Source organism: Adiantum capillus-veneris, chromosome 2 (assembly GCF_014529385.1).
Source record: "Adiantum capillus-veneris isolate H3 chromosome 2, ASM1452938v2, whole genome shotgun sequence".
Taxonomy (NCBI): Eukaryota; Viridiplantae; Streptophyta; class Polypodiopsida; order Polypodiales; family Pteridaceae; genus Adiantum; species Adiantum capillus-veneris.
Genome location: NC_140932.1, coordinates 79,111,000 through 79,138,216, shown reverse-complemented (window position 1 = coordinate 79,138,216; position 27,217 = coordinate 79,111,000). Strand labels below are relative to the sequence as shown.

At 43.9% G+C, this 27,217-nt stretch overlaps 2 protein-coding genes across 2 annotated transcripts in view; one reads left to right on the top strand and one right to left on the bottom strand.

Annotated features, from left to right (window-relative positions):
- Positions 1 to 5,255: 5,255 nt before the first annotated feature.
- The window catches only part of LOC147463040 (ankyrin repeat protein SKIP35-like), a 47,492-nt gene continuing 25,530 nt past the window's right edge, over positions 5,256 to 27,217 (top strand). The window contains exons 1-2 of the mRNA XM_086486737.1: positions 5,256 to 6,415; positions 6,555 to 6,999. Coding sequence (XP_086342863.1) covers positions 5,748 to 6,415; positions 6,555 to 6,999 — 1,113 coding nt within the window. The 5' untranslated portion in view covers positions 5,256 to 5,747. The remainder of the gene's footprint in view (positions 6,416 to 6,554; positions 7,000 to 27,217) is intronic.
- LOC147463041 (uncharacterized) lies at positions 24,224 to 27,156 on the bottom strand. Its single transcript, XM_086486740.1, has one exon. The coding sequence runs from the start codon at positions 24,908 to 24,910 to the stop codon at positions 24,224 to 24,226; it is 687 nt and encodes a 228-aa protein (XP_086342866.1). The 5' UTR covers positions 24,911 to 27,156.

The following is a 27,217-nucleotide window of genomic DNA, read 5'->3' as shown; positions in this document are numbered from 1 at the left end:
GCATAGGGAGGAGCATGGGATTCATACATGAATTTCTCACAAAGGGAGTGAGTAGCACATAGCTTGTTTCCATGGAGAAGATAACCATCCTGCTAGGTGAATGGTTCCTCTTTCTTCCCTAAGGCAAGGGCTGACATTATGTCTTTGAAATCAGGGTCATTAGCGTACTCATCTATCGTGGCAGATAGATAATTGTGAGTTGCTATAGACACCGCATTTACCCTTGATCATCGCAATAGTGCATTGGACACTTGATTATGCTTACCAGCAATGTGAGCAAGATGGAAATTAAATTGCAAAAGAAAATCTACCCACCTCATTTGCTTGTCAGAAAGCTTCGTTTGTGTCATGAAGTACTTGAGACTTTGGTGGTCCGTTTCCAAAATAAATGGAGTTCCCAATAGATATTGCTTCCATGTGTCTAGGACATGTAGAACAGTTAAAAGCTCTTTTTCATATATACCCAAGACCCGTTCATCGGCATTGAGCCTTCGGCTCTCATATGCTATGGCATGCACTTCTTGAAGCAAGGCTGCTCCAAGGCAATCACCACAAGCATCACATTGGACCTCAAATATCTTTGAGAGATTCGGAAGCATAAGCACTGGTTAGGAGGTAAGCTTCTCTTTGAGCTTGTCAAAAGCGTTTTGCTCTTTAGCAATCCATGAGTACTTAACGTTCTTCTTTGTTAAGTAATTTAATGGTCCTGCTATTTGAGAGGATTTAACTCAAGTTGCCCAACCATTGGCTCGTACACAATGCTTTTCATGTGAGCCTACTCAAGCCTTACAAAGGAGAGCCACCAACAAACCTAATTATTGAAGACCCCCTAGAAATCGAAGATCAAGAGAGGTGCTACAACTCAAAGCTATCCTCCAGTATGAGGACAAGGTGCTACGACATGGTAAGATTATCTGATGGTATCTTATTGAGCTCAAAAATTATCCTTTTGAAGATGCTATATGGATGCAAGGAATACAGCTTAAGGACGATATGAACCTTGTCAATGCTTACAATGCTACATTAGACTAAGCAAATGTAAACGTTTCTATAAATGATCAATGTTTTTGTCTTATAAGACTAGTTTCTTTTATTGAGCACAAATTTAAGTAGTATGCATGCTTAAGATCATGTTTGTGGTGACGACGTCTCTCAAACACCAAGTAGAATTTGTCACTCTACTTTCAAACTATGATATGGGCTAAAGAGCAGACATACTTGCGGCTGTTATGTCTCCTAAGCACCAAATGGATTAGTCATCCGTTCTGGAATAATGTCGTAGGGTACAAAGGGATCCTCTACCCGCTATGAAAAATGGATTAATGACCAAGACTTTATCTTCTCTACCTCATAGTCGAGGACGACTATGGTTTCAAGGGAGAGGTAATGTCATAAAATCTAATATCTAGCTTTACCCAAATGATTTTCTCATATTAAACATATCATTTAATATGGGAAGGTAAAAGGGAAACAAGAGCTAGAACATGGATATGTGCTTTTTGGCCAAACTCGGCACGGGGCCAAAAGGAGATGGTTTCATCTCAGCAAGGGCTCACAAGGAGATGGTCTACTAAAGAACAATGTGTGCATAATGGAGCTTAAAAGACTTTAGGGTTAGCTTCATTAAAGACCTCCAAAGGTTAGTGTAAAAGTCCTTAGACCTTAGGTTAAGCTAGGCCTATGCTTGAGATGCTTGATGACTAAGGTGCTTGGTCAAGCTAGGCATGTGCTTGAAGTCAAAACCAATCCCTACAAGGAGGGGGCAAGCCCTTAACGCTAGGGGCGTGAGAGAGAGAGAGAGAGAGAGAGCCCATGCTCTTGCTAAACCCATGCATGATGACTAAGATGCTTGAGGTGCTTGAAAGTCAACAAGTAGCCTACACAGATGGGAGTGAGCCCCAAAAGTAGGGGGGTGGGTTGAATGGCTCCTCCTTCACCCAAAGGGCACCCCTTGCTCAAAGAGGCAAATGGGACACATGTCAAGCCCCATTGCCCTTATAGTGTGCCTAAAGCCTATTACTTGATCCCTAGAGGGGTCCAATGATAATAGAAGTCAAAACCAATCCCTACAAGGAGGGGGCAAGCCCTTGACGCTAGGGGCGTGTGTGAGAGAGAGAGAGAGAGAGAGAGAGAGAGAGAGAGAGAGAGAGAGAGAGAGAGAGAGAGAGCCCATGCTCTTGCTAAACCCATGCATGATGACTAAGATGCTTGAGGTGCTTGAAAGTCAACAAGTGGCCTACACAGATGGGAGTGAGCCCCAAAAGTAGGGGGGTGGGTTGAATGGCTCCTCCTTCACCCAAAGAGCGCCCCTTGCTCAAAGAGGCAAATGGGACACACGTCAAGCCCCATTGCCGTTATAGTGTGCCTAAAGCCTATTACTTGATCCCTAGAGTGGTCCAATGATAATTTAGCTAATTAAATTAATTGTTTATGCATTATTCAAGCCCTCTCTCTCAAAGGGGAAAGGAGGACACTTGTCCAAAGGCTACCTCTACTGCTTGAATTAACCTACACTTGTGATTGGCTATGCTTGAAGGAGCCAATGAGCATAAGGCATGAGCTACAAGAGGGGGTCTACCCAAGCATTTAGGGGGCTCGGTTGCAACACATACACTCTCCCACACACACACTCTCTCTCAATGTGTGAAGTGCTAAGTGCAAGAACTTCATCTCCTTCTCCAAGCTTGTTGAGAAGTTGAGAGCCTACACCAACACTCTTGGCTATGGAATGCAAATCCAACCAAGAGCCATGATTCCATGCTTAAGCTTGCCATCTTCTTCTTCATCATTACTATGCTATTATGCTATGCTAAGCAACAAGAGTGATGATAAGGAGGAACTATTTCTTTCTTGTAAGAATGCTTCTTCTTCCTCTTCCCTACCCTCATGCCCTGCTAGCTCTCTCCATCTTCGAAGGTGTTTGAGGTCTTGGGACTGAATCCGGGGACAAGTTAATGCTTTCAATTAGCTAAGTTACGAGCATAATTGTGGTGCATGATCTCTATCTTCATTGCACAACCAAGGTTTTCAAGGAACAGAAAGCTTGTATTGTACCAAGTCTCTCTTTATGGGAGAAACTATCATACATAAGCCTTTTGGAGGGGGGACTGGCTGCACACAAATACGGTCCTCAGTTGTTGTCAAGTTCCCTAATCCTCTCTCTTGCAAATAATTGTTCATGCCAAGTTAATTAAGTATAATGGTTATGTTGCTACCTCTAATCAAGTTCACCCTCTATTTTCTCAAAGTAGTCTCATAAAAATGCTCACTACAATTTTCTTAATTCCGCTATTCTCAATGTTCATAGGCCATTTCCATTACAAAGAGCTCCTTCTCCAAGCTTGAGAAGTTGAGAGCCCACACCAACACTCTTGGCTATGGAATGAAATCCAATCAAGAGCCGTGCTTCAATGCTATGCTTTCCATCTTCTTCATCTCCATTACTTATATGCTATTATGCTATGCTAAGCTCTATGAGTGATGGTATGAAAGGACACTACTTCTTTTTTGTATGCTACTTCTTCTTCCTCTTCCTTTCCTCACTCCCTGCTAGCTCTCTCCACCTTTGAAGGTGTTTGAGGTCTTCGGATTGAGGCCGGGGATAGGTTAATGCTTTTGCAATTTAATTAAGGGCATAATCTTGGTGTATGAAGTCTACCATCTTCATTACACCAACGAGGTCTCAAGGAACACAAGCTTGTATTGTACTAGGTCTCTCTTTATGGGAGAATCTATAATACAAAAGCCTTTTGGAGGGAGGACCGGCTCCACATAAATCCAGTCCTCAATTGCTGTCAATTTCTCTAATCCTTTCTCTCTCTCTCTCTCTCTCTCTTTTACAAGTATTTTTCATGCCAAGCTAATTATGTTTAATGTTCATTTTGCTACCTTCAATCAATTACTCTTCTTGTGCTCTTTAAGAATCCTCTTAAAGGAAATGCTCAGTATTGTTATTTCATTTCCGTTGCTACAGTCAATGTTATAGCCATATGTCATCACAATCATGACAAGGTAATTGTGACTTAATTTTTTTGACTCAATATGATGAATGCCATGTACAATCAATGGGAAGAGCTACTAGGTCACCGTTCAAAACAAAGCTGAAAACACAATGCAAACACAACAAATTGCCAGAATTGCTATGCATTGACATAGAGCTACCATTGGCCATCGTCCATAGCTGTTGTATATCCTTGGTCAACCTTAATTTTTTCCATAGTCATGTTTAGAAGAGCTTGAAGTCCAATGATGGTTGCCTTGGGGTGGCTTTGCCTTGTGATACTCAAAAATCTCGAAGAAATGATACAACACCACCATTGATTATACAGTGCCTGTGGTAGCATTGGCCCATTGAGTGTTGTAGTTAAAAAACAAAAGTCATGACAGTTTGGGCTACGGATTTCCACCACCAGGAGAAGCCAATTGAGAAAATCCAATTTTGTAGTATGACTTGACTACCTTTAATGAGTATGAGTTGCTGGTTGCTTGCCTCACTCCCCACATTGTTGCAAATAATTCAATCCTGTGAAGTTATGCTTATGAAGATTCTCAACTTGGCATGTGAAGCCTACCTTCTTCAATTGCCCATGTCTGTTGCCATGTGGATTCAACAAGCCGAGACGACAAGACTATTGTATGTTGCATGTACATATTGCCAATGAGACTTGCAAAACTGAGATGGCTTCCTTTGACCTTCAATGGGTGCCATTCACATGCTCTGTTTCTCAAGAGAGCTTCGATTGCGGACGCTCACCAACTCCGCAATCGAAGCTCTGATGCCAGTTGAAGTGAAAAGCCTATTGCTTCTCCGATGGACATAGTAGAGAGAGGGAGGCAAATGAAGAAGAGGAATAAGCCCATACTCTTGCACACAAAAAGAGAGTTTGATTAGGATTTCTAGAAACTTTTTAAAGGTTTTACAACTTAGTTCTCACCTTCAGTGTCTCCTCACACCCAAAAATTTGATGATTGTTAATTTTGGTATGGTGGTAGTTCACGAGCTTGCCAACTACCGCCATCGGTCTAACGAAGCAATAACTTGCCTCCCTACTTAGAACGTTAGAGAAAAAAGTACAATTTACATTGCACAAATGAACTACATAAGGGAGACATCGTCAACTGGCTAGATTAATTCCATGGCAATGAAGTACATGAAACCAAGGAACATATGCAAGGGTCTTAGGAAGAGAAGCAGCAAATAATGCAAAGGCCTCTGTCTGTGAGTGGTCTCTTTTGTATGTGTGTCAAGCAGTGGGGCTCTGCCTAATGAGCTAAAGGTGGCTTCTTCTGACCTCCACCACCACCATCACCACCAGCGCCCACATCATCCCTCTCCCCTTTTATCTCCTTTCCTATACTATACACCAAGCGTCTCTTTGATCGCCCCTTTCTCCTGGCCTCCCTGCTTCTGGCTCGGAGGCTACCCGCCTGGCAATCCCTTCTCTTCCACTTTGTCTGTTAGGGTTTGGGCTCCCATGCGGGCTGCTTCATCTGCTTCGGAGTTGTTTGACGAGATCTGAGCTTGTGAAGCTTGTGTTTGTGCCGCAGGCTCTGCGTTTCCTCGGCCTTCTCGGTCCCTTGCAGGATTGCGGGAGGAGGAAGTTCTCCCTTTCTAAGGTTATGGGACCATCTTTCTTTTAAAACCGTAGTGTAGGTGTCTGTAGCTAAGAAGGCTATAGACGAATAGCTATCTAGAGATTCTGCAGGGTCGCTCGTTCCTTCTTAATGCTCTGAAGCCAAAGCCAGCTATGGATGATGTGGTGCCTATGGAGGAAGACGAGGCTGTGCCCATGGTGAAAAACTCCTTTGGATGTGAGCTGGGGTCGCATTGCCATACTACCTCAGAGTGCACAACCAGTTTCGAAGTTGGATCTGCCCCTGATCGCTCAGCTGATGATACTTTTGCTGAAGTTGTTCATGATGAGGTGGATGGAGGTTATGGAAGCCTGGCAGCTACAGATTGTAGACCTCAAGATGATAAAGGTGATCCAAAATGCATGTCTGATGTGTGGTGTACCCATGAGCAGGTAAGCACAGGTAAAGTCAGGGGCAAGAGCAGGTGCAGGGAAAGACCAGGTGCTAAAAGGTATGACCACAAGCGGGATAAGGTTGAAATTGGGAGGTCCTTCCAGCTTGCTGTTGGTGCTCATGATTGGAGTCTTGCTGAGAGCCTGATCCCTATGGCTGACGTGCAGAGGCTTAATGACGGATTATGTATTGCTTTAGACACAGTGTGGTTTTTATGTACCCATGACGAGTTGCACGGTGCAACGCGTTTAATTGAAAGGCTTGTTGAGGCAGGTGCTCAAGACTTCACTAGGGCTGCCCTCAGAACTTCATTCCTGGCTTCTTGTGTTTCTGCATGTCGCAGTCGTACAATGAGCCTAGCAGACACAGTGACCGTTATGGCTCAAAGGTTGGGTGTTTTCATTCTTTTGAGATTTGAGTGTAGTAGTCGTGGAACTGTAGGTTTTTGTGTGCTGAGTTTTTAAATCTGTTCGAGATTTGTGAGTTTTTCAATGCTTCGATATGGACTTTGCCCTTTCTTATTGCAGGTTGCGGGAGCGATTACAGGAGTGCAGTGGAGATGAGATGCTGAAGGCAGAGGCAGCTGCCAAGGTGCAGCGATTTACTGAATGGGCCTTGAAGTGCATTGGTTCACACTCACGTGCTCGGAGAAAAGGGAGTGGAGGAGAAGAGATGGTCACATACAACTCTTCCATAGAGTCTCAGCTTCAGCTTAAGGCATTTAAGCGCTTTTTGGAGCTTGCAGGGAACCGGCTTAGTGGGAAGGATTATACTGAGGCCTTTGATGCTGCATGCTTTCCTTTAACACTGTTTTCAACGGCCATAGATTCTGGTTGGGCGTCTGGAATTGCTGCCAGTGCTATGCAAGGATTGCTGGGCATGCTCGTTGAGGGCGGAGCTGACAATGTTAATCAGTGTTTTCTTGAAGCGGCAAGGTTTGGCAGCACGGAATTGGTGCGCATCTTAATGCAGGTAATGCTCGAAAGGCTTGCAGTCCTTGTTTTTTCTGATTCATTAATTTATAGCTTTTTAGTTTCTTGAATCTTAAGAAGCCATTGTACTAGTCTATGTCGCTGACCATTTATTGATGAACCATGTTAGCACAAATTAACATTTTTCTCGTCAAACTAGTCTATGCTGGCACACATGCAGTAGTACATCACCTCGATTTGACAATGCGGTAAAACTCTGTGACAATAGTGAACTCGAACAGAGTAGCCAACTTACACTTGAAACACTGTGTAGACAAGAGACACTTAGTGGTGGAGTTCCACTCTAAGAAGCATTGGTTCCTCAACTAGCGGCCCCTTGCAGTATATCCTTTATTCATTGATGAATCTGAGTGTACATGCACTCTCTCTCTATCAAGCACATAGTCAGAATGTAAGACTAACGGTACCCTCTCTTTATCGGAACTTGGTCCCAAAAGCCCTAAAGCAACATAAAATTTTTATAAAGTGCATAAAAGTAGCAAAGTCTGCAGTTATGACTGATTATTTTTCTTTGAAGTTTACTTAGCTAGTGATGAATCTTGCCAAGGAAGATGGATCCAAAAATTATCCAATTTCCATATGAGCATTGATTATGCTCTAGGGTTGCACAATGTTGTAGCAGATGCTTTGGGTCAAATGCCTCCAGGAACAACAGTTTTTACAGTTCAGATCAATATTCCGAAGTGTTTCAAAAATGTGTATTTGGCAGACAAAGACTTTTCAAGTGCTCATTGGGCTTCAACATCTCTACTTCAACAATTTCAAATATGAAACAATAGTCATCCAATGTATCTTTCTTAGTCATTTTCAAGTGATGCCAAGCTGTGATGACATTTATTCATCTGATATCCAAGTTGACGTGAAAATTGTCTTGAATTTTAACCACGTCGCAAGTGCTTCTCTGCATAACAACAGAGTAGACCACCATGTCTGTGCAGTTTCTTTCGAGTAAGATGCCGCCCTTCGCTGTGAACCGTCCTCCAGAGAAGGCGACGTCAAACTATTGTACAAACTCAAGGTCAAAAGAGGACGAGCTCTCCTCCTCTGAACTCCTAGATGGCCTTAAGGCTTACATACCTTTTAGACTTTTCCGAAAAAATCTACTTCAAAAAAGTTGTCGTCTTTGGTGCTTAGAAATCGAGGAACCTTCTTAGCACCCTCGATCACTTCCAATGGCGCCTTCCCTGTCGATAAATGAAGTATGTTGTTGTAGGCAAACTCCACCAAGGGCAAATACTTTTCCCATGAAGTTTTTTGATCCGAAATATAAGACTTCTACAAATCCAAAACCCTGAATTGGCTATCTTAAATTGCCCATCTGTCTGGACTCTGCAGGTGGAACGAGGACGAGAACGGCAACTGTGTGTCAATGTTCTCCCAGATTGCCCTCCAAAACAAATTACTAAATCGGGGATCTTTGTCCGAAACGATGGACTCAGGCATGCCATGTAATTGGAAAATCTGAGACAAACAGTTTCGCCAAATGATCGGGCTTAACTGTCTTCTTTACCGGAATGAAGTGGGTCTGTTTACCGAATTTGTCAATACCTGTCCAAATGCCATCTTGCCCACTTTGAGTCTTGGGAAGATAAAAAATAAAATCCATGGCAATGCTTTTCCAGGGACGAGAGGGTATGGGTAAAGGTTGTAGAAATCCTGATGCCTTATGCCTGTCAAACTTGACCTTTTGGCATACTAAGCAATTGCGAACAAACTCATCCAGACTTTACATCCTTTTTTTGAGCCTCGGCCAATAAAAGTAACGCTCAACACCCTACAAGGTGGTATCTATGCCGCGGTGGTCGGAAAAAGGTGGACAATAGCACTTTGTCAAAACCTTTTCCCTCAAAGGTTGTGTAACACACATCGTTTTCCGCATCAAATAGACGTCCCGTGTGGAATAGCCTACAATTGTCTCTCCGCTTTGTATCCGGTGAAAGATATCTACAAAATCAGGATCTGTGGCATACTGATCTACCATATCCTCGAAGCTTCGATGATGTTCGTGGAAATAGCCAGAACCAAGGGCTTTCTAAACAACGCATCTGTCACTAAATTCTTTTGTCCCTGAACATGGACTATCCGGAAATGAAATTATGACAGGATGTTAGCCCACCTCATCTGCTTTTCCGAAAGCTGCTTTTGCGACAAGAAGTAGCAAAAACACCGATGGTCTATGATGACGGTGAAATTGGCTCGGAGTAGAAAATGTTGCCACTGAGTAAGAGCATGGATAACTGTCAAAAATTTTCTACTCATAAATCTGTGCAGCCCGTTTAGGACATGAAAACATCCCGCTCTGGTAAGCTGTTGCTAAATTGGCTTTATCTAACATAAAAATAATTCTAAATGAATTATTGGATTTATAAGTGAGAGGGTTTTCTCGCTTAGAACAACAGGAAAAATAATTCTAAATGAATTATTGGAATTTTAAGTGAGAGGGTTTTTCTCACTGGAGACATCCGAGTACATAGTATTCTTGGTGCGTCATTCAAAGTAATGACGGGAGCACTGTGAACGGGAATATCTGTAAGGCCACCAAGAACGGGTACTTCTGATGCGTCACATTGGATGGGTGACAGGGAGCATCGGGAAGAAGTATCCGACCATTTGGGAACGGACATCTCTGATGCGTCATAGGATGCGTGACATAGAGCATCGTGAAGGGGATTGTACCGTAAGTTCGGTAGGAAAGGACTAGGTGATGGGTATTCATGATGCGTCACAAGGTGGGTGACGGGTGCATCGGAAAGGGGATATCCATAGTCGAGAGGAAATCCAAACTGGAAAGAGGAATACGCGTAAAGACGCAAGCACAAGAATAAAGATGGGTTCTGAGAAGCTTTTCTTAAAAAGCGGAATATTTTAACGAGTTTTTCGGGAAGAGCAAACGCTTTCCCGGGAGGAATCTATGCTTGCATTGCATTCGTGCATGTGGTTGCATCTAGGGACGCCTGGGAAGTGCTGTGAAAGCATTGTTTTTAACTTATAAGGTTTTATTGAGTTTTTGGGCAGGTTCAGACCAATTTTAAAAATATGCTGGTCGTCCACTTATTAAGTGGGGAGCCACTTAGAAAATAAAGCAACAAAACCATCTAGCGAATTCTCTCTCCCTATTTCGTGTAGAACAGAAAAAAAAAAACGGAAAAAAAAAAAGAAAAAAAAAAGGCCGCGATCACTTCGCGAGCAGCTATTCGTGCTGTGGTGAAGGAGCTATAAAAGCATCACATGCCCTCACTGAAGGGGGGTTGCTAGCGCTAGCAAGAGAAGACTTTGTCGCCAGAAGGCGCGAGAGATTGCGAGACTAAGAGTCACGGAAGTCGCTTTTCTCGCGCAAGAGCGACAGGTATCTATTGTGGATTCGCCATACGAATTGTTGTCGTGTGTTTGCGTGTGTGTTTGCAGGTACTTCATCGCGAAGGAGAAGCGAGAAGGCTTCGGCCTACGCTTGGGAATTCCGGAAACGGAATTCGGAAATTGTCTACGGAGTCTCAACTCCGAGTACATACGGAAAAAGGATTGAGAGCTTGTCTCTCGGATTTCCCTTACGGGAAGGAACGACCATCGAGTGAGAGATTTAGAATGGAGGGGTTTTCTCCGGTTCTTGTGCTTGTAAAAAGATTCTTCCTAATAAAGAATACTCTTTAAGGGGGGGGGGGGGGGGGGGGGGGGGGGGGGACCAGCCCATCTTCTGGTCCCAATACTGTGTCGATCTTCTCTCTCTCTCTATTTATTTCTCTCTATATCCTTGGCTTCAGTATTAAGTGATAAATTCTATTTATCCGAGTATATTTTATATTGTTATGCGCTCCCGTTTGTGACATAAGCTATGACATGGCCTTCTTGCATCAAGACTGCTCTCAAATTGTGACCATATGCATCACAGTAAATGACAAAGGGCTTTTGCAAGTTTGGTAAAGCCAATACTGGTCCGATTGTCAACTTTTCCCTGAGAGTCTGAAAGGCTGCAATCTTTGATAGTCCCTAGGTAAAAGGAACCCCTTTCAGAATCAAAACATGCAAAGGAGAAGCTATCTGTGCAATTTTCGAATGAACCGTCGATAATAGGAGAAGAAACCCAAAAAGCTTCGAACTTAATGAACATTCTTCAAATTGGGCCAATCACAAATAGAATCCCTTGTAGAATCAAAACATGCAAAGGAGAAGCTATCTGTGCAAATTTTCGAACGAACCGCCGATAATAGGAGAAGAAACCCAAAAAGCTTGGAACTTCATGAACATTCTTCAAATTAGGCCAATCACAAATGGTCTCTCGATAAGGTGGCTGGTCAGTGGTGTACTACTAGGAATCAAATCAATCGTGTGATCTTCAGGACTTGAAGGAGGTAACTCGCATGGTAGGCGTGCATAGAAATAGTGAGCCTGAGCTTGCAAAACTTCTTGTCGTTCCTTGTCGAGGTTAGACATATTTGACCTTTGATCATCATTCAGTTCTTTCAAGAAGATCGAATAAACAAAAAGACTGGATTTCATCAAATGGGATGGACTCGCCTTTCACTTTTACATCAAGTACAATCTCTTTGCCCTTCTCATTCTTCAAGATGGCCTTCCTTGCCCTATAATTGACCACGACGTTGTTTTTGTGGAACCAAGGGATTCCTAGGAGGACATCACACACTTCTGAAGGCATGATGTAAAAGTCCTTGCACCCTAAATACCCCCGACAATGCAAACGTAGTTTGCGAACGACAGGTGTAATGGCAGCATCCTGTTCGAGTGCCGCTAAAATAGCCTCGGTCGGTGGCCCCATTTCCTCCTGTGTAATTCCAAGTCGAGCTGCCAATTTGGTTGAAGTTGGGCTTGGCTCTTCCATCAAAGAAGATAAGGGCTTCCTGGTCTTGCACTTCGTCCCATGCTCTGCAAAATTTGCTACTTTCGTTCATCTGATCAGGGTCAGCGGTCCCCACAAAATGTGGTACCCACGGCTTACGGAGTATCAATTGATTGAGATGCAAATGATTGTGCAAAAGAAGATCCTTCAGTTTGCAAAGGATCCCTAGTATGCCAAATTTTTGATCCGGCACCCAATCAATGAGGTGCATTCCCATTGGCAGAAAGCCATCGATTTCCCAATAAAGTCAACCCTCAAGAAACCTCTTGTCCCACGGATGTTTACTGAAGATGAACTCGAGGACGTTGTCAAAGGACGAGTCAACGAACTTTTTTGGAGCAAAGAAGAAGCAACTAAAGAAACACAACAAGGGAACTGATTACCCTGGTTATTTGGGCCGTCAATCTTCTTTTGCGAATGCAAGAAAAGAGAAGAAGCATGTACACTTCGAAGAATTGTCCAGTTCGTCCTCATCTTCTTTTGACAGCTCAGGCAGCTCATGCTCTTCTGACTCGAGTGATGAGGACAAAAAGGGCAAGAAACAACGAAAGAACCAGAGTTTCGGAAAGAACGAAAAGCAGATCCCGACACTTTTCTTGATAGTTTTGATGACGATTCATCCTCTTTTGAGAGTTTGGAATCCGATAACCATATGTTTTATTCAAAGAGGAAGCACTTTTGCAGAGCCAACCAATATGATTTTCTCGAGGGCAAGGGGAAAAAGACCACGGAAGAGGGTGGACACACAGTATTGTTTGAGACCTTTTCAGGGTTTTGAGATGCTCCTAAGGCTTTAGTCTTTATTCAACAGTTTGACATAGCGTTTTCTGGAGGCCGCTACGCAGAGCACTCCAAGATTAGACGGGCATCATCATTTTTGCATGGACATGGTGGTCCACTATTTTGTTAAGAAAAGAAGCACCGACAACGTGGCTGAAGTTGAAGAGACTCTTTATTTCTTCGTGGCTCACTCAAGAATACGATTTGGACGTGATTACTGACGGGAATCATCTTCGGATGGTCAAGGCAGAACTTTGGATACTTACTGTGAGAGATTTTGGGATGTTTTTCTACTTGCTTCATCCTTTAAGAAGATCAGTTTCAAGCAGCAAATCGAGTGATTCTGCTGTGGACTTCCCAAAGAGATATGAGACTAGTGCTTGTTATAGAAATCTGAGTCCATACAATAGTTGATGGGATATGCTAAGCAAGGCTTTGTTATGCATGTGGGTAACTTGACTTATCCATAAGATGAACCTTCAACAAGTCATAATAGAAGCAGATGACAAAAAGATACACGACCTCGACTGACAGAAGAACGGAAAGATGAATATCTGAAAATGGGAAAGTGTTTTGAATGTGGCGAACAAGAAGATATATCTGCATGGTGCCCCAAAAAGGCACAAGAATGAGAATGACTAATAGATTGAAAATAGAATAAATACTAGATAGAAAATTAGGGATGAACTGGCAATATTTTTCTTTATGAATTATGAACGAATAATTTTGAAGTAGGACTTTTCGAAGATGACTTCTATTTACATATGAAACGAATGTTTTATGGAGGATCCTGCTATCTGTGAACAAATAACAAGTGAAATAGAGAATGAGATGATAACGAATTCGGAGCAATGACAGCTCCAGAATGAACGACAATAATCATGAATTTTGAATCATGATGAATGATTGAATGGAGCGCATCAAGAGTTCCCTAGGGATGAGATCGCCACAGAGTGAAAAGATGACTAGAAGTGAATGATTCTTGGAAATGATTACTTGCTCATGATTGTGTTTGAGTGCAGATGGAATGATTGACGAAATGGCTGTAGCCTTTCGGTCTCGAGAAATTTATGGACATGATTGCAATAAGGATTAGTTAATCCGACATCAATGAGGTCTGATGTGGATTTAGATGCGATTGCTAAGTTGCCAGGAATCACGGTCCTAGATTAGAATGGATTCTATGTGATATGATCTGAATGTCATGTGAATGTGATGTGACTGTCATCTTTGTACAAGTGCTGGATTTGGGTCGTCTAGTCCGTCGGTACTTAGAGTCAGTGTCTACTGAACTGATTATGGCTTATGTCTGATTTTGCAGGCGTAATCGAGGGCAATTACAATTCTTTTTAAGAGGGGGGTCTGTCACAAAATGATGACTGTCACTTCTGCGCGGGTGCTGATGTGGATAGACAGTATGGATTTTTCGCAAAAAGCGTTGACATGCTACCGCACAGATTTCTGCCAATTGCTCCTTTTTGGGCGGTTTTTAGGCCAGATGCTTTTGGGATTTGACTGCTTTTGAGTTTATTGCTTTTGGGGCATCCCTGTCTTAGAGTCAGTGTCTACTGAACTGATTATGGCTTATGTCTGATTTTGCAGGCGTAATCGAGGGCAATTACAATTCTTTCAAGAGGGGGGTATGTCACAAAATGATGATGTGGCACTTCTGCCAGGGTGTTGACGTGGATAGACAGTATGGATTTTTCGCAAAAAGCGTGCTGTTGTACGGATTTTTGCCAATTGCTACTTTTTGGGCGGTTCTTAGGCCAAATGCTTTTGGGATTTGACTGCTTTTGAGTTTATTGCTTTTGGGGCATCCCTTGTAAGAATAAATAGATCCTTGGGGCCTCACTCTGCAGAGCATCTTGATGCAGAGTCTGAGAGTAGAGGTGCCTCGGGTGTTGTACTTTGCTCAAGCATTAATTTAAAAATAAATACCGAAAGGGGCGCCAGATTTTGGGCCAATACTTCTAGGCACGGAACTACGCCAGGTCGTGTCGACTCAAATTTTAAAGTTGTGAAGTATTTTAAGTGATTTTCTCGTGTGTCGTGCCAGGTTTTTGACTTGGGTCGCCCAAGTCTATAACAAAAAGAAGAGTAACACTAGATGGAGTCCCAAACGCCCCTTGAAGGGCCTCCCTCTCTATTGCTGGTGAGGTATTTGCTTTTAGATTACACAAATGGATCTAGATGTTGAGATGCTAATCGGACCTTGCGGTAGATGCTAGGATCTGAGACGCTAGGGGCTGAAAATGGAAAACGCTAGGGCTTGTAGACTGACGAGGCTATGGGCTGATCTCCCAATGCTGATGTCGAGGGTGTTGAGAGGATGAAAATGATGATATTGAATTATGAAAATGTTTCTTGATCTGCTATACTTGGGCTCGAAACACTAGAAGATGGAAACGCCATGGTGCCGAAGGTGCTGATGGTGCTAATGGAGAGCAAAACGCTAAGGGTGCTACTTTGCTCATGAAGGTACTTGTCACGTACATAGTGCAGTTGCACCACGTGGACAAACTATTGCTATAGTCTAGCATCAGCCTTAGTTTAGCTTAGGATCTAGCCTGGCACTTTGTGGGCCTCTAGTAGGACCACTTTTTGAAGTTGCAAATGGTCGGACATTGTATGGCCAATGTGAATGGTAGTTTCACCCGCAGACGGGAAGTTGGTCGGCATTGGAGTTCGTATAGTAAGAGGATGGCTAGGCTCAGCCCAAGGTCATGTAGGTCCCCCCGTCGCACTTAGCAAGTTGGTGGATACTAGGAAGTGAACTCAATAAAGGCATAAAGTCAAGGTGGGATCACCAACAGAAAGTATCCGACAGTTGGGCCACATTGCACTTTTGGATGCGGTCCCAATGAGGATAGATGGTCAGAAGATCTGTGGGAGCCCAACGGAAGCATCTCCTAAAAGTTAGGGAACTACTATTTTGGGCCGTGAAATGTGTTCGTGTCATTACCTTCGGAATGATAAGGGGGACATTTTACAACTCTGTCGCGAAGTAAATTGGGCAACCAGTCGTGAGTTTTTAAGGCGGCAACCCCGAAACGGGAAAATGCTTGTAATCGTGCCAAGTGGCGCATTTTAATGCACTTTCCTCATGCATGAAGATAGCTGGGAGGCTCATTTTGCAGCTTCCTGTCACAAGTTAAGAGCTATGGAGTGCTTCCTTTCCACTCTATGTATAGTGTGGTGCTAGGAGTGATGACCTGCACACTACACAATGTTCTCTCCCCCCTATGTGCAGTCATGTGATGCCCCACAAGAGGGCTTTTCATTTGACTGATGTACAGCTGTGTGGTTTACTGCTTTTGTGCTGAGGCAAGAGCCTCCGTGAGCAGGAACAAGAGTAGCTAACTGCTACTGCAAAAGCAGGCACTGGTGAGGGTCATGACCTCACCAAACAGGTGCGATTTCAGCGCTGTAATTTGACTGTTTTTCAGCTAGACAGATGCCAGATCCATTGGGAACCGTGCCCCACTGACAGAGGACAGTTCGGGGACTGTTTAGGGCTGAAAACAGGGAAAAAACCAGTAAATACAGCGTGCTGAATTTACTGTTTTTTGGCAGGAATCAGAGGGTTTATGCTAGTGGAAGTGAGTTCCAGCAGGGGAATTGGTTTCGCGCAAGTTTTAGGGCTGTTCTGTTGCCGAAATTTGGCCAAAAGAGGTGGTATCTAGCTGGATACAGGTAAAGAATTCCGAGGACTCTACTTTGTAATTTACCCTCTCAAAGTAAAAAGAAATTCCGAAAGGGGCGCCAATTTTGGGGCCTACAGGTTGTCGGCGTCTGCTCGGAGCATTCTAGCTTCCGAGCCGTGTGTGTGCTTAAGTGTTAATTCTCGTCGCAGGTCCCTTTTGCAAAGTACTCTCTCTTTGTGTGTGTCTAAAGTAAAGTAAAGAATTTCGGGTGAAAGCCAAAGCCTACCGCCCCACGGGCTGATTTCAAAACCTCTTAGTTTTTTTCTCAAAGAAGCTTTGCGTCCCGACCTGAGACTTATTAGCCACTTCCACCCTTAGTCCATTATGCTCGGGTGCGCTCTCATCTTCATCGCTATGTCTTTGAACGAAGATTGACATTGGGACAACGAAAATTCAGATCTTTAATATCAAGATTTGCTTGCCTCGAATGCGGTTATTGAAGGAGTTGGAGACAGGATCCCTAACCCTCTTTTGCATTTGCATTCACATTTAGCATGCATCCACTTCCGTCGACAAGCAACCTTTGGAAATACCTCCGAGGAGCCTTACCTTTCAGCTTCACCTGTAATGTTTTCACGACAGGACTATCCAAGTGGTAGTACTTGCTTTCAAGGCAGAGTTAGCATCAAGGCTGGTATTTAGCAACATTAGTAAGGCTACCTAGTAACTCGTATGGTCGGTGTTTACATCGCAACAGTACCCACATTCGCAGTTGTCACGAGACGAGCACCATGTGCCAACGGGAAAGAATAGACTAAGCAACTTTAAGCACTTCAAATAACAACTAGACAGAAAGGGATGCACGACACAAGACGGGAGTGGTGGAGTTCCACCCCAAGAGAGCACCGGCCCCAAACGTTGGCACCCCTTGCGGTATTTCTTTATATTGCTTCAACTCAGTACAACGCCGATACTCTAATCCTTGCACCTGCATGCAGAAGCATGCCAGAGAATGAGCCCTTGGCTCATATTTAAAGGCCCTTGGCCATGAAAAGCAGTGACATGAAAAGCTTTAAACTCAAAAGCATCCGGTCCCAAAAGCAACATATCGTAATTTACCACGTCATCAACGTAAAACGCGAAAATCCGTATAGGTGCCACGTCAACATGTCAACGTGTTTTGCAGGCTGTCCGGACAATTGCCACGTCATCATCTTCTACGCTTTGTGTGTGTGTGTGTTGTCCTCGCTTTAATTTTAATGCCTTTAGGTCCCATGGGCCCCATCGAACAGGGTCCCATAAGCTGGTAGGACTTCTTCTTCTTCTTCTTTTACTTGTTCTTAGGGTTTAGGCCCCTCAATCGAGATGTGCAGGTTGGCTCTGTTCTTCAGTGGCTTGACACGTCAGCAGTTTGTGACATCCCCCCTTCTTTGAAAGAAAGTAATCGTTCTCGAGTACAACATATCTACAAAACAACTCAAGTTAGCTCAGAAATTTCGGAGGGTCATTCCAATGGACATATCGAGGGACACTTCAAGGGACAATCAGTTTTCTCAATTAGATTGGAGCTCTTGATATTCTCGATTGTTGGCTTCCCAGAAAAATCTTATCCATTAAGTGGTCTCATTCCAGATCGGAGCTCTTGATATTCTGGGTCGTTGGCTTCTCACGATGTAACACAAATGCTTACATATGCATGCTACAAGACGCAACGAACAACGCCACTGAGCACTCCTTTGAGACAGACGGCGTGAGGTATGAAGCTACTCAACGACTACCTCGTCACTCCCTTGGCAAATAACCTAAAAAGGTTGAGGCCATGAGCTCAGAGGACTGGTACAACCAAACGCTCCCCAGACCGCAACGTGCGTCGCGTGGAGGTTCAAGTATACAACCAAACACTCTTTAGACATCCCGTCTACGTCGTTCGGAGGTTTTCTAGCATACAAGGAAACTCTACATAGACATCTTGTCTGCGCCGTTCTGAAGTTTTCAAGCATACAACGAAATGCTTCCTAGACATCTTGTTTGTGTCGTTCCGAGGTTCAGACAATACCAAAACAACATTTCTCACTACTCCACTTGGGAGTAAAATCACCAATCATTGAAACCAGTATTAAAACCAGAGTCAAACAGTTCAAATCGACACCCAGATAGGTTTATAGATACCATCCATTTCAAACAAATTTCAAACGATACTGTCTCAAACGATACTTTCAAAAGTATCTGACTAAAAACAACTAGAAAATTCATTCAGGTTTTTGTTCGGACAATCGAACTTTGAGGACGACTGGCCTGTCCTTCTGCATCAAAGTAATGGCTTGGTTCCGGATGTGGAGAGTCGCATCATTCATGTCGTACCAAGGCATGCCCAAAAGAATGTCAACTTCATAATGTGGAAATCGGCTTTTCCATGATAATCTTGGATAGTCACTGGAAGAGCACCAATGAGCGGTACCACTTTTTGAGTTTGCCCTGTAGCTAGCTCGGCTTCAATTTCTCCACCCTTTGCATCATAATCAAAGCATCCGCTTCAAGAATTCCGGATAGATGAAATTCTCTGTCGCTCCAGGATCAAAGAAGATAAGGGCTTTCAAGATGTTGACTTTGCCATGTGCTTGACACAATTTATTTGTACTTTCAAGGCGTATGCCATAGATTTTAGGGACTAGTCCAATAGCGGGTCTACCTCTCTTAGCTGGAGGTGGCCCTGGGGCGTGGGGATCTTTCTGTCGTGGGAGCAAAAGGTTGCTCTAGAGACGTCGAGGTTCGCTCAGGACATGTAGTGTAAGGATTCTAGTTGCTAATCCTTAATTAAGTACTTAAACTCATGATTAAGACTTAAGAAACTGAAACTGAACTCAGAACAAGACTTAGAAGACTCTGTGTTTTTATTGATTGAAAGTGTGATACAAGGGTTCCTTTTATAGGAATTGAATAGTCATCAGTGAAGAGGCATGTCTCTTTGTGAAGAGACATGACTTTAGGCGAAAAGACACATCCTTTCGGCGAAGAGCTGTAACCATTGGGTGAAGAGTCGCATCCGTAAGGTGAAGGGGTGTGACCAGTCGTCGAAGGAGTGTGGCTTTTGGCGAAGAGGTATGTCTTTTGGGTGAAGGGGTGTGACCATTCGAGAACAGGAGTCCTCCTGGGTTAGTCACACTTCGCATCTGCATCTGTAATGAATCAAGAAGAGTGTAACTAGTCACAATCGTGACATTCCCTCCCATTTACATTAAAACCCCGTGTTCAGATGAAAGTCGTCCGCTTTTCAAAGAATTCTTGAAGGAGGTTTGGGTACTGCTGCATATCTTCATCCGTCTGCCAAGTTGAGTCTGACTCATCAAGATCCATCCACTTGACAAGAAATTCTGTTGTGATCTTTCGTCTTGTTTCTTTTTGTCTTACATCAAGAATCTTTTTTGGAACAAGAATTATGTGTTCATCTTCAATTTCTGGCACATAAGAAGATAAGTCTGGAATTGGCGAATCTCCTTGTATGTATTGTTTGAGCCAAGAAATGTGGAAAGTTGGATGAAGTTTTCCCCATGAGAGTGGAAGGTCCATAGAAGCGAGGGCGCAACTTTGGAAAGACCGATTTCACCGTTTTGTAGCGATGAGGTGCTACATATAATAAAACCAAATCTCCCTCTTGGAAATCTGCATGTCGTCGATGCTTATTGGCTTGTTTCTGGTACTTTTGTTGGACATGAACCAACTTGTCACGTACTTGAATAAGTACATCTTGCATTTCTTGAACCAACTGATCTGCTAGAGCTACTTTGTGTTGAAGAACAAAGTTTGTCGGTATAAGAGGAGTATGCCCATAAGCTGCTTGGAATGGAGTCATGCCAGTTACTGAATGGATAGAGTTATTGTATGCGAACTCTACAAGTGGCAAATACTCTTCCCATGATCCCAATCGAATTTGTATGTAATGCCGAAGCATTTCTTCCAAAATTTGATTCACTCTTTCTGTCTGCCCATCAGTTTGAGGATGGTATGCTGAGCTGAATAACAAATTTGTACCAAGGGATTTGAAAAGGGATGTCCAAAAATGTCCTGTGAATTTTGGATCTCTGTCTGAAACAATAGACTTTGGTAATCCATGTAATCTGAAAATGTGTTGCACAAACAATTGCGCAACGTCTGGTGCCGAGGCAGCTTTCTTGCAAGGAATAAAGTGTGCCATCTTTGAAAACCGATCCACCACTACGAGAATCTGTGCATTGCCTTTTTGAGAACGAGGCAATGTAGTGATAAAATCCATGCTGACACTTTCCCATCTTTCTTGAGGTACGGGCAAAGGATGAAGTAACCCTTGAGGAAGTTGTCAAGAGGCCTTCATTGTTTGACAGGAATGATAAGCTTTGACAAACTTAATAACATCTTGCTGCTTTTGTGGCCAAAAATATGTTGCAGATAACAATCTGTATGTCTTGTTGATGCCTGGATGAGCAGCAAAAGGGACTTCATGATATTCTTGGATCAAAATTTTCCGCAATGGTGTATTGTGTGGAACACAAATGCGATCAATGTAATACAGCAAGTCATTGACAATGGTGTAAGCTGCAAACATATTCATCTCTGTAGGAGTCGGAGTAGAGGATTTAAGGGCTTGAAATGCATCCCCAAAATCTTGATCTGTCAAATACTTATGCTTGAAACAAGCAGGTATTTCCATCTGCACACCGGAAATGGCAAAGTTGATGGCTCGAGGAAGACGGCTTAAGGCATCTGCAACTGCATTTGCGAGGCTTGGCACGTATTGAATAATCATATGAAAATTTGCCAAGAACTCAACCCATCGTCCTTGACGAGGATTCATCACCGGTTGAGTAAAAATGTCTGTCAATGATTGATGATCTGTCTGCACCACGGAATTTGCCCCAAGAAGATAATGTTTCCAAGTGCGGTAAGCATGAACAATGGCTAAAAATTCCTTGTCATAAACTGGGTATCTCATTTGTATGGCTGAAAATTTGCGGCTGTCAAAAGCAATGACACGCTCATTCTGCATAAGAACACCTCCAGAAGCACGATCTGACGCATCGGTCATGACCTGAAAAGGTTGAGTAGGATCTGCAATAGCCAAAACTGGAGTTGTCGTCAAGGCATGTTTAAGGGCTTTGAATGACTGTTCTGCTTCTTCAGTCCATTGAAGTTTATTCTGCTTGGTAAGCTCAGTCAAAGGAGCTGCAATGTCGGAGAATTTGTGGACCTTGGTATGATAAAAGTGCAAGTCCCAAAAAGGAGCGCACATCTGAGATGGTGAGCGGTAAAGGCCAATCCACTATGACTTGTATTTTCTTGGGATTAACTGCAACGCCACTGGCAGAAATAATGTGACCAAGGTATTCCACCTGATTCTTGAAGAAATCACTTTTCTTCTTATTGATGTATAGCACATTGGTTCGCAAAACTTGGAAGACAAGCTTCAAATGTTCCTTGTGATCAGCCATCGTTCGACTGAAAACTAAAATGTCATCCAAATACACGATCACGAACTTGTCCAAGTATGGTCCGAATATTTCGTTCATCAGCGTCATGAAAGAGGCCGGGGCATTGGTTAACCCGAATGGTAATACCAGAAATTCATAGTGACCATACTTTGTGCGAAAAGCTGTTTTGTACTCATCACCAATGCGAATGCGAATTTGGTGATACCCTGATTTTAGATCAATTTTGGAGTAGATTTTTGCTCCCAATAACTGATCAAATAACTCGTCAATGCGAGGCAGGGGAAACTTGTTTTTAATCGTCAACTTATTCAAAGCACGATAGTCGATGCAAAGACGCATAGATCCATCCTTCTTTTTGACCAACAAAATAGGAGCTCCAAAGGGACTTTTGCTTGGGCGAATATGACCTTTATCCAACAAATCTTCTAGCTGCCGCTGTATCTCTTGAGACTCTGAGTATGAAACTCGATAAGGGGCTCGAATTGGTGGAGGTTGGCCGGGGATCAAATCAATGGGATGATCCACGGGACGCCGAGGAGGCAAAGTTGTTGGTAGCTCGTCGGGAAACAAGTCCAAATGTGGTTGAAAGAAGGGTTGTTGCAAATAGGCAATTTTTGAGGAGGATTTAACTTCTGCTTCTTCTGCACCGGGTTTAACATCTCTTAACATGATTAAGGCAGTAGCACAATCACGTTTTCGAACCAGCCGTTTGACTTGTAAAGCAGAAACCAATATAATGGGTTTGGCACTGAAAAGACCACAAAGCTCTATTTCCTGTTGCTTGTGAAAGAGCCGAATTGAGTGATCTCTGAAGCTGATTATTGGATCATACTGAAATAACCAAGATTGGCCAAGGATCAAGTCGTAATGTGACAAGGGCATAACTGAAAAACCAAGCTGATCTTGGTAATCCCGTATCTGAAAATCTAGCTTTTCAATTCTTTTGTTGCACTCAAGGAAGGAATCATCAGCAAGTTCTACTTGGTAAGCTGCCTCACTAGGTTGAGTTTGAAGGCGCAATTTAGTAATCAAAGATGTGCTGACGAAATTAGTAGAACACCCACTGTCCACAAGAACGTTGATTGGTTGCTTGCCAACAAAGCCAAGGAGGCTGAGAACCTGATTCGAAAGATCCACTGGAGCAGTAACGTGATTCCGAGTATTCATCATTAAGGCACTTACAACCTTGGAAACTCGAACACACCGTACTGCCTGTTTGCCTTTGTTTGGGACAGGAGGTGGGCTGTGGATAGGTTCTGTAATTGTGTTCTCCATGTGAGAATTCTGGCGAGGATTTGAAGGATTTGGCTTCTTGGGGCATTCATACCATCTGTGATCTCCATGACAAATTGTACATAATCCTGTACGGTTGGAGTTGGAGGTTGAAGGAGCTGATGAAGAGGATTGCTGTCCAGAGGACGTATTCGGCCGAAAATCACGACGACCATTCCTTCTCTGATTGGGACGATTGTTTCGTCGATTTTGATTATTTGCCGAAGAGGAGGCTCTGGAAATGGCTTCTTGTCCAGAAGATTGGGGTCGGAAAGAAGTTTGTCCAGCAGAGTATTGTCTCGAAGAGTGAGCTCCTGAGAAAGAATGTTGATTCTGACCACCTTGTCCTTGGTAATTACGTTGTGAAGAGCTTGCAGAATTGGAAACTCGATCACCAGGAAGGAAACTTCTGAGTGGGCGCCGATTGTCACCAAGACGCTCAACATAAGCGATTGCAGCATCCGGTGTGACAGGGTTAAATTTATGGATATCATCTCGCAGGGAAGGCTCAAGTCAGTCAACAAAACTGTGGAGTTAGTCGGAAGGACTGAGTGTCTCTATCTCAAGAGTTAATTTCTGAAACTCTGAGATGTACACGGCCAAGGAGCCAGTTTGGCTCAGGCGGCGGAGAGAAGACCGGGCGTGGAAATCGGCATTTGCAGGCTCAAAAGCCTTGCAAAGAACGCGCCGGAATTTGTCCTAAGTAGCGGTGATTTTTCCATCTTTGATACGGCGACGCCACCAAAGGAATGCAGTATCCTTCAGTAGAGAACTAGCCAAAGCAACTTTCTTGCTTTCAATGAGATCAGTATTTGAAAAGTAAACCTCCATTTTAAAAAGCCAATGGTCCAGCACGCGCTTATTGCGGCGATCGTTGTATGGCTCGGGCAACTTTGCATCTATCTTCTTTTTTTGTGCTGTGTTTATTATCTTAAAAAGATATTTCAATTCAGGATTGTCTACCTCTAGTTCCGGAGTGTCGACTTGTTCAGGAATTGACTCTGCTACCGAAGAAACTGAATGGGTAGCTGGCTGCGTCCTCGAAGAAGAAAAGGCCTGCAAGACATCCAAACGTGCGGTCATCGGTGCAAGACCGGTGGAGAGGGCCTCCTGGAGGACGGACATCTGTTCTCTGAGTATGGCTATCGGATCGTCTGGTGCAGCACTGCCTGTCTCTGACATTCTGACGGCTCAGAGGGAATATCTCGGAGAAGCTGGAGAGGTGTGGTTGCCGTAAAAAGGTGAAGCTGTTGCTGATGCTGCGTCCCACTCCTCTAAGAAATTTGGTCCAAGATTCGAATCCTCGATATCTTCCACCTCGTCGATAGGAGGTGTGTCGTCTGGCGTCAAAGGCGTGTAGTCAGGAAGCTGTAACTCGCTGTGAACCCGAACTAAAGGCTGCTGGGAAATGATGTCGTTTACTAAATCCACGCGACACTCCGTCAGAGAATAAGCCAAGTGGGGGTATCGGCTCAGTATGTGCTCGTAGTGTGGCAAATGAAGAGGCTCGCATGTAACGATGATATGCCACACCACCCAGCCCTGTGAGCGCGAGGCATGCCGATGAGTGACATAAACCAGGTAATTTTGGGGCAACACTGCTGGCTGTAATGCAAGTACAGGAGCAGGCTCGGGTGCCGGAATGAAGTCGGGAACCTGTCTTTCCTCTGGAACTGGAACTGGAGACGGGGAATCCGAAATGAGAATGACTTCCGGTTCGAATGTGGGTTCCGGTTCGGGTACGGGTTCTGCTTCGGGGGTATCTGGTATAATTATCACTTCGGGAGCCGGAGGAGGATTTTCTGGCAATATTTCTTCGGGTACATCGTCTATGTACGAGAGAAAATTGACGGCAACATTGAAGGCATCGTCGTCCATGACTCTGAACAAGCCCGCGTGCACGTCTGTTGATGGCCAGAATTGGTGGCGCGGGAAGTTAGCAGAAGAGGGTGCGCTGAATTTTTCTCCTCATGGCGATGTCTTGCCATTTGCGCTGGCTGCCGCTGGCCTCTTGGCATTTTTTTAAAACTTTTTTTTTCCTCAAAGGTGTGCCCAAGGGTGCCCACTTACAATTAAGTTGGGCGGCCGGCCTAAATTTTATAAAGTGGACTTGTGGCCTTGGTTAATAAACTTCAGCGCTGGTTTTTTTTAAATGAAACGCTGCGCTGCAGGTTTTAAAAAACGTGAGCTGATGCCTCTTCGTAAACAGCCAGCGCTTCCTTGTGTAGGCTGTCGTGAGCAAGTTGCCGGGTGAAGGGTCGGCCTGGAGGCTTGGGCTCGTGGCTGATGCGCAAGGGAGAACCACGCGAAGCGTCACCTACTGTTGGAGATTCTTACTCCAGAAGTGCAACTAGTATGCCGCAACACTCACGCTTTCTGCCATCTTCTGCTTAGCTTTGTGTATGTGTTTGAGAAAAAAGTTACCTCATGCTGACATGGGTCCTGACCATCTTTCTTCTGCTTCCATACAACTCCGGGAAGGGGGAGAGTAGCGGTGAGGGTGAGAGGCTCACAACCTTTGGGTCCCGGGAAAAATTTGCTCTGATACCACTGTAAGGATTCTAGTTGCTAATCCTTAATTAAGTACTTAAACTCATGATTAAGACTTAAGAAACTGAAACTGAACTCAGAACAAGACTTAGAAGACTCAGTGTTTTTATTGATTGAAAGTGTGATACAAGGGTTCCTTTTATAGGAATTGAATAGTCATCAGTGAAGAGGCATGTCTCTTTGTGAAGAGACATGACTTTAGGCGAAAAGACACATCCTTTCGGCGAAGAGCTGTAACCATTGGGAGAAGAGTCGCATCCGTAAGGTGAAGGGGTGTGACCAGTCGTCGAAGGAGTGTGGCTTTTGGCGAAGAGGTATGTCTTTTGGGCGAAGGGGTGTGACCATTCGAGAACAGGAGTCCTCTTGGGTTAGTCACACTTCGCATCTGCATTTGTAATGAATCAAGAAGAGTGTAACTAGTCACAATCGTGACATGTAGTGAATGTATACCCTGCTTGAAAACATTCGAAGCATCAGTCTTCTTGTAAAAGGGTTTCTTGTTGACGCCGTGTCAGGTGCAAAGGAAGGGAATACAGATTTGCTCGCAAACACAAGGGACACTTTACTTCACTTGAAAGAATTGAACTGAACTGAAAGAAAGAGAGAGACGAGAGAGAGAGAAAGAGACGACACAGGGATGTTGGGTCCCAACCCTCAAGGGCCCCCTTGCTCTGTTGCCAAAGCAAGTACTTTCTTTATTCTTGCACAATGCTACTACTTTGACTAAATGTTGAGATGTTGATGCTAATGGGTATTGATACTATTGATTCTGGGTACTGGGTACTAAGATATTGAAGGGGTGTTCAGGTACTGAGGTTCGATGTCGATGACGATGATGTTGACGACGAGGTGCTGATGGTCTATGTCGAAGACGATGATGTCAACTACGGGTACTGCCGGTTTATGTCGAAGACGATGATGCCTACGACAGTTACTGCTCTTCTATGTTGAAGACGACGACGACGACCGTCACGGATACGCCGATGTTGCCGTGACGACGACGACGCTAGGGCTGAAATCTGAAAACGCTAGGGCTGAAAACTGAGATCGTTGGGAATCTGCTGCCATCGGGTATTGTGCCGACGACGATGAGGATGATGACGACGACGACTGCTGTGCTAAGGGCTGAAAACTGAAAACGCTGGCTGATGTGTAAGGCTGATAATTGGCGCCGATGTAAGGGCTGAAAATGTGGTACTGCGTCGTGGCGATGACGATGGGACTATGGGACTATGTCAAGTCTAGGACCAGCGATGACGACCGCGTCAAGGCTGAAAACCGCGAAGGCTGAAAACTGAAATCTATCGCAATGGATGGCTAAAGGGATGTGACGAGGCTAAAGGGATGGTACTGTTGCAAAAACGCTGATGGCTGAAAACTGCTAACTCCAACTTCTAGGGTTTAGGACAACCTAGGAAGTGTTCTGGCACCTTTGTCAACCTGTACGCACGACGTGCTTGTCCTCATGCACATAGGGTTAGATGTGCGCGTGATATTTTCCCTCACGGTTTGTCGTTATTGTATAATCTTAGGGATTTTTGCACTAACACCTCCATCTATCTTGTTATGCCTACAAATGCCTTTGGGCTTGTAATTTGATTACTTAATACATTACATAATACAGAGAGAGAGAGA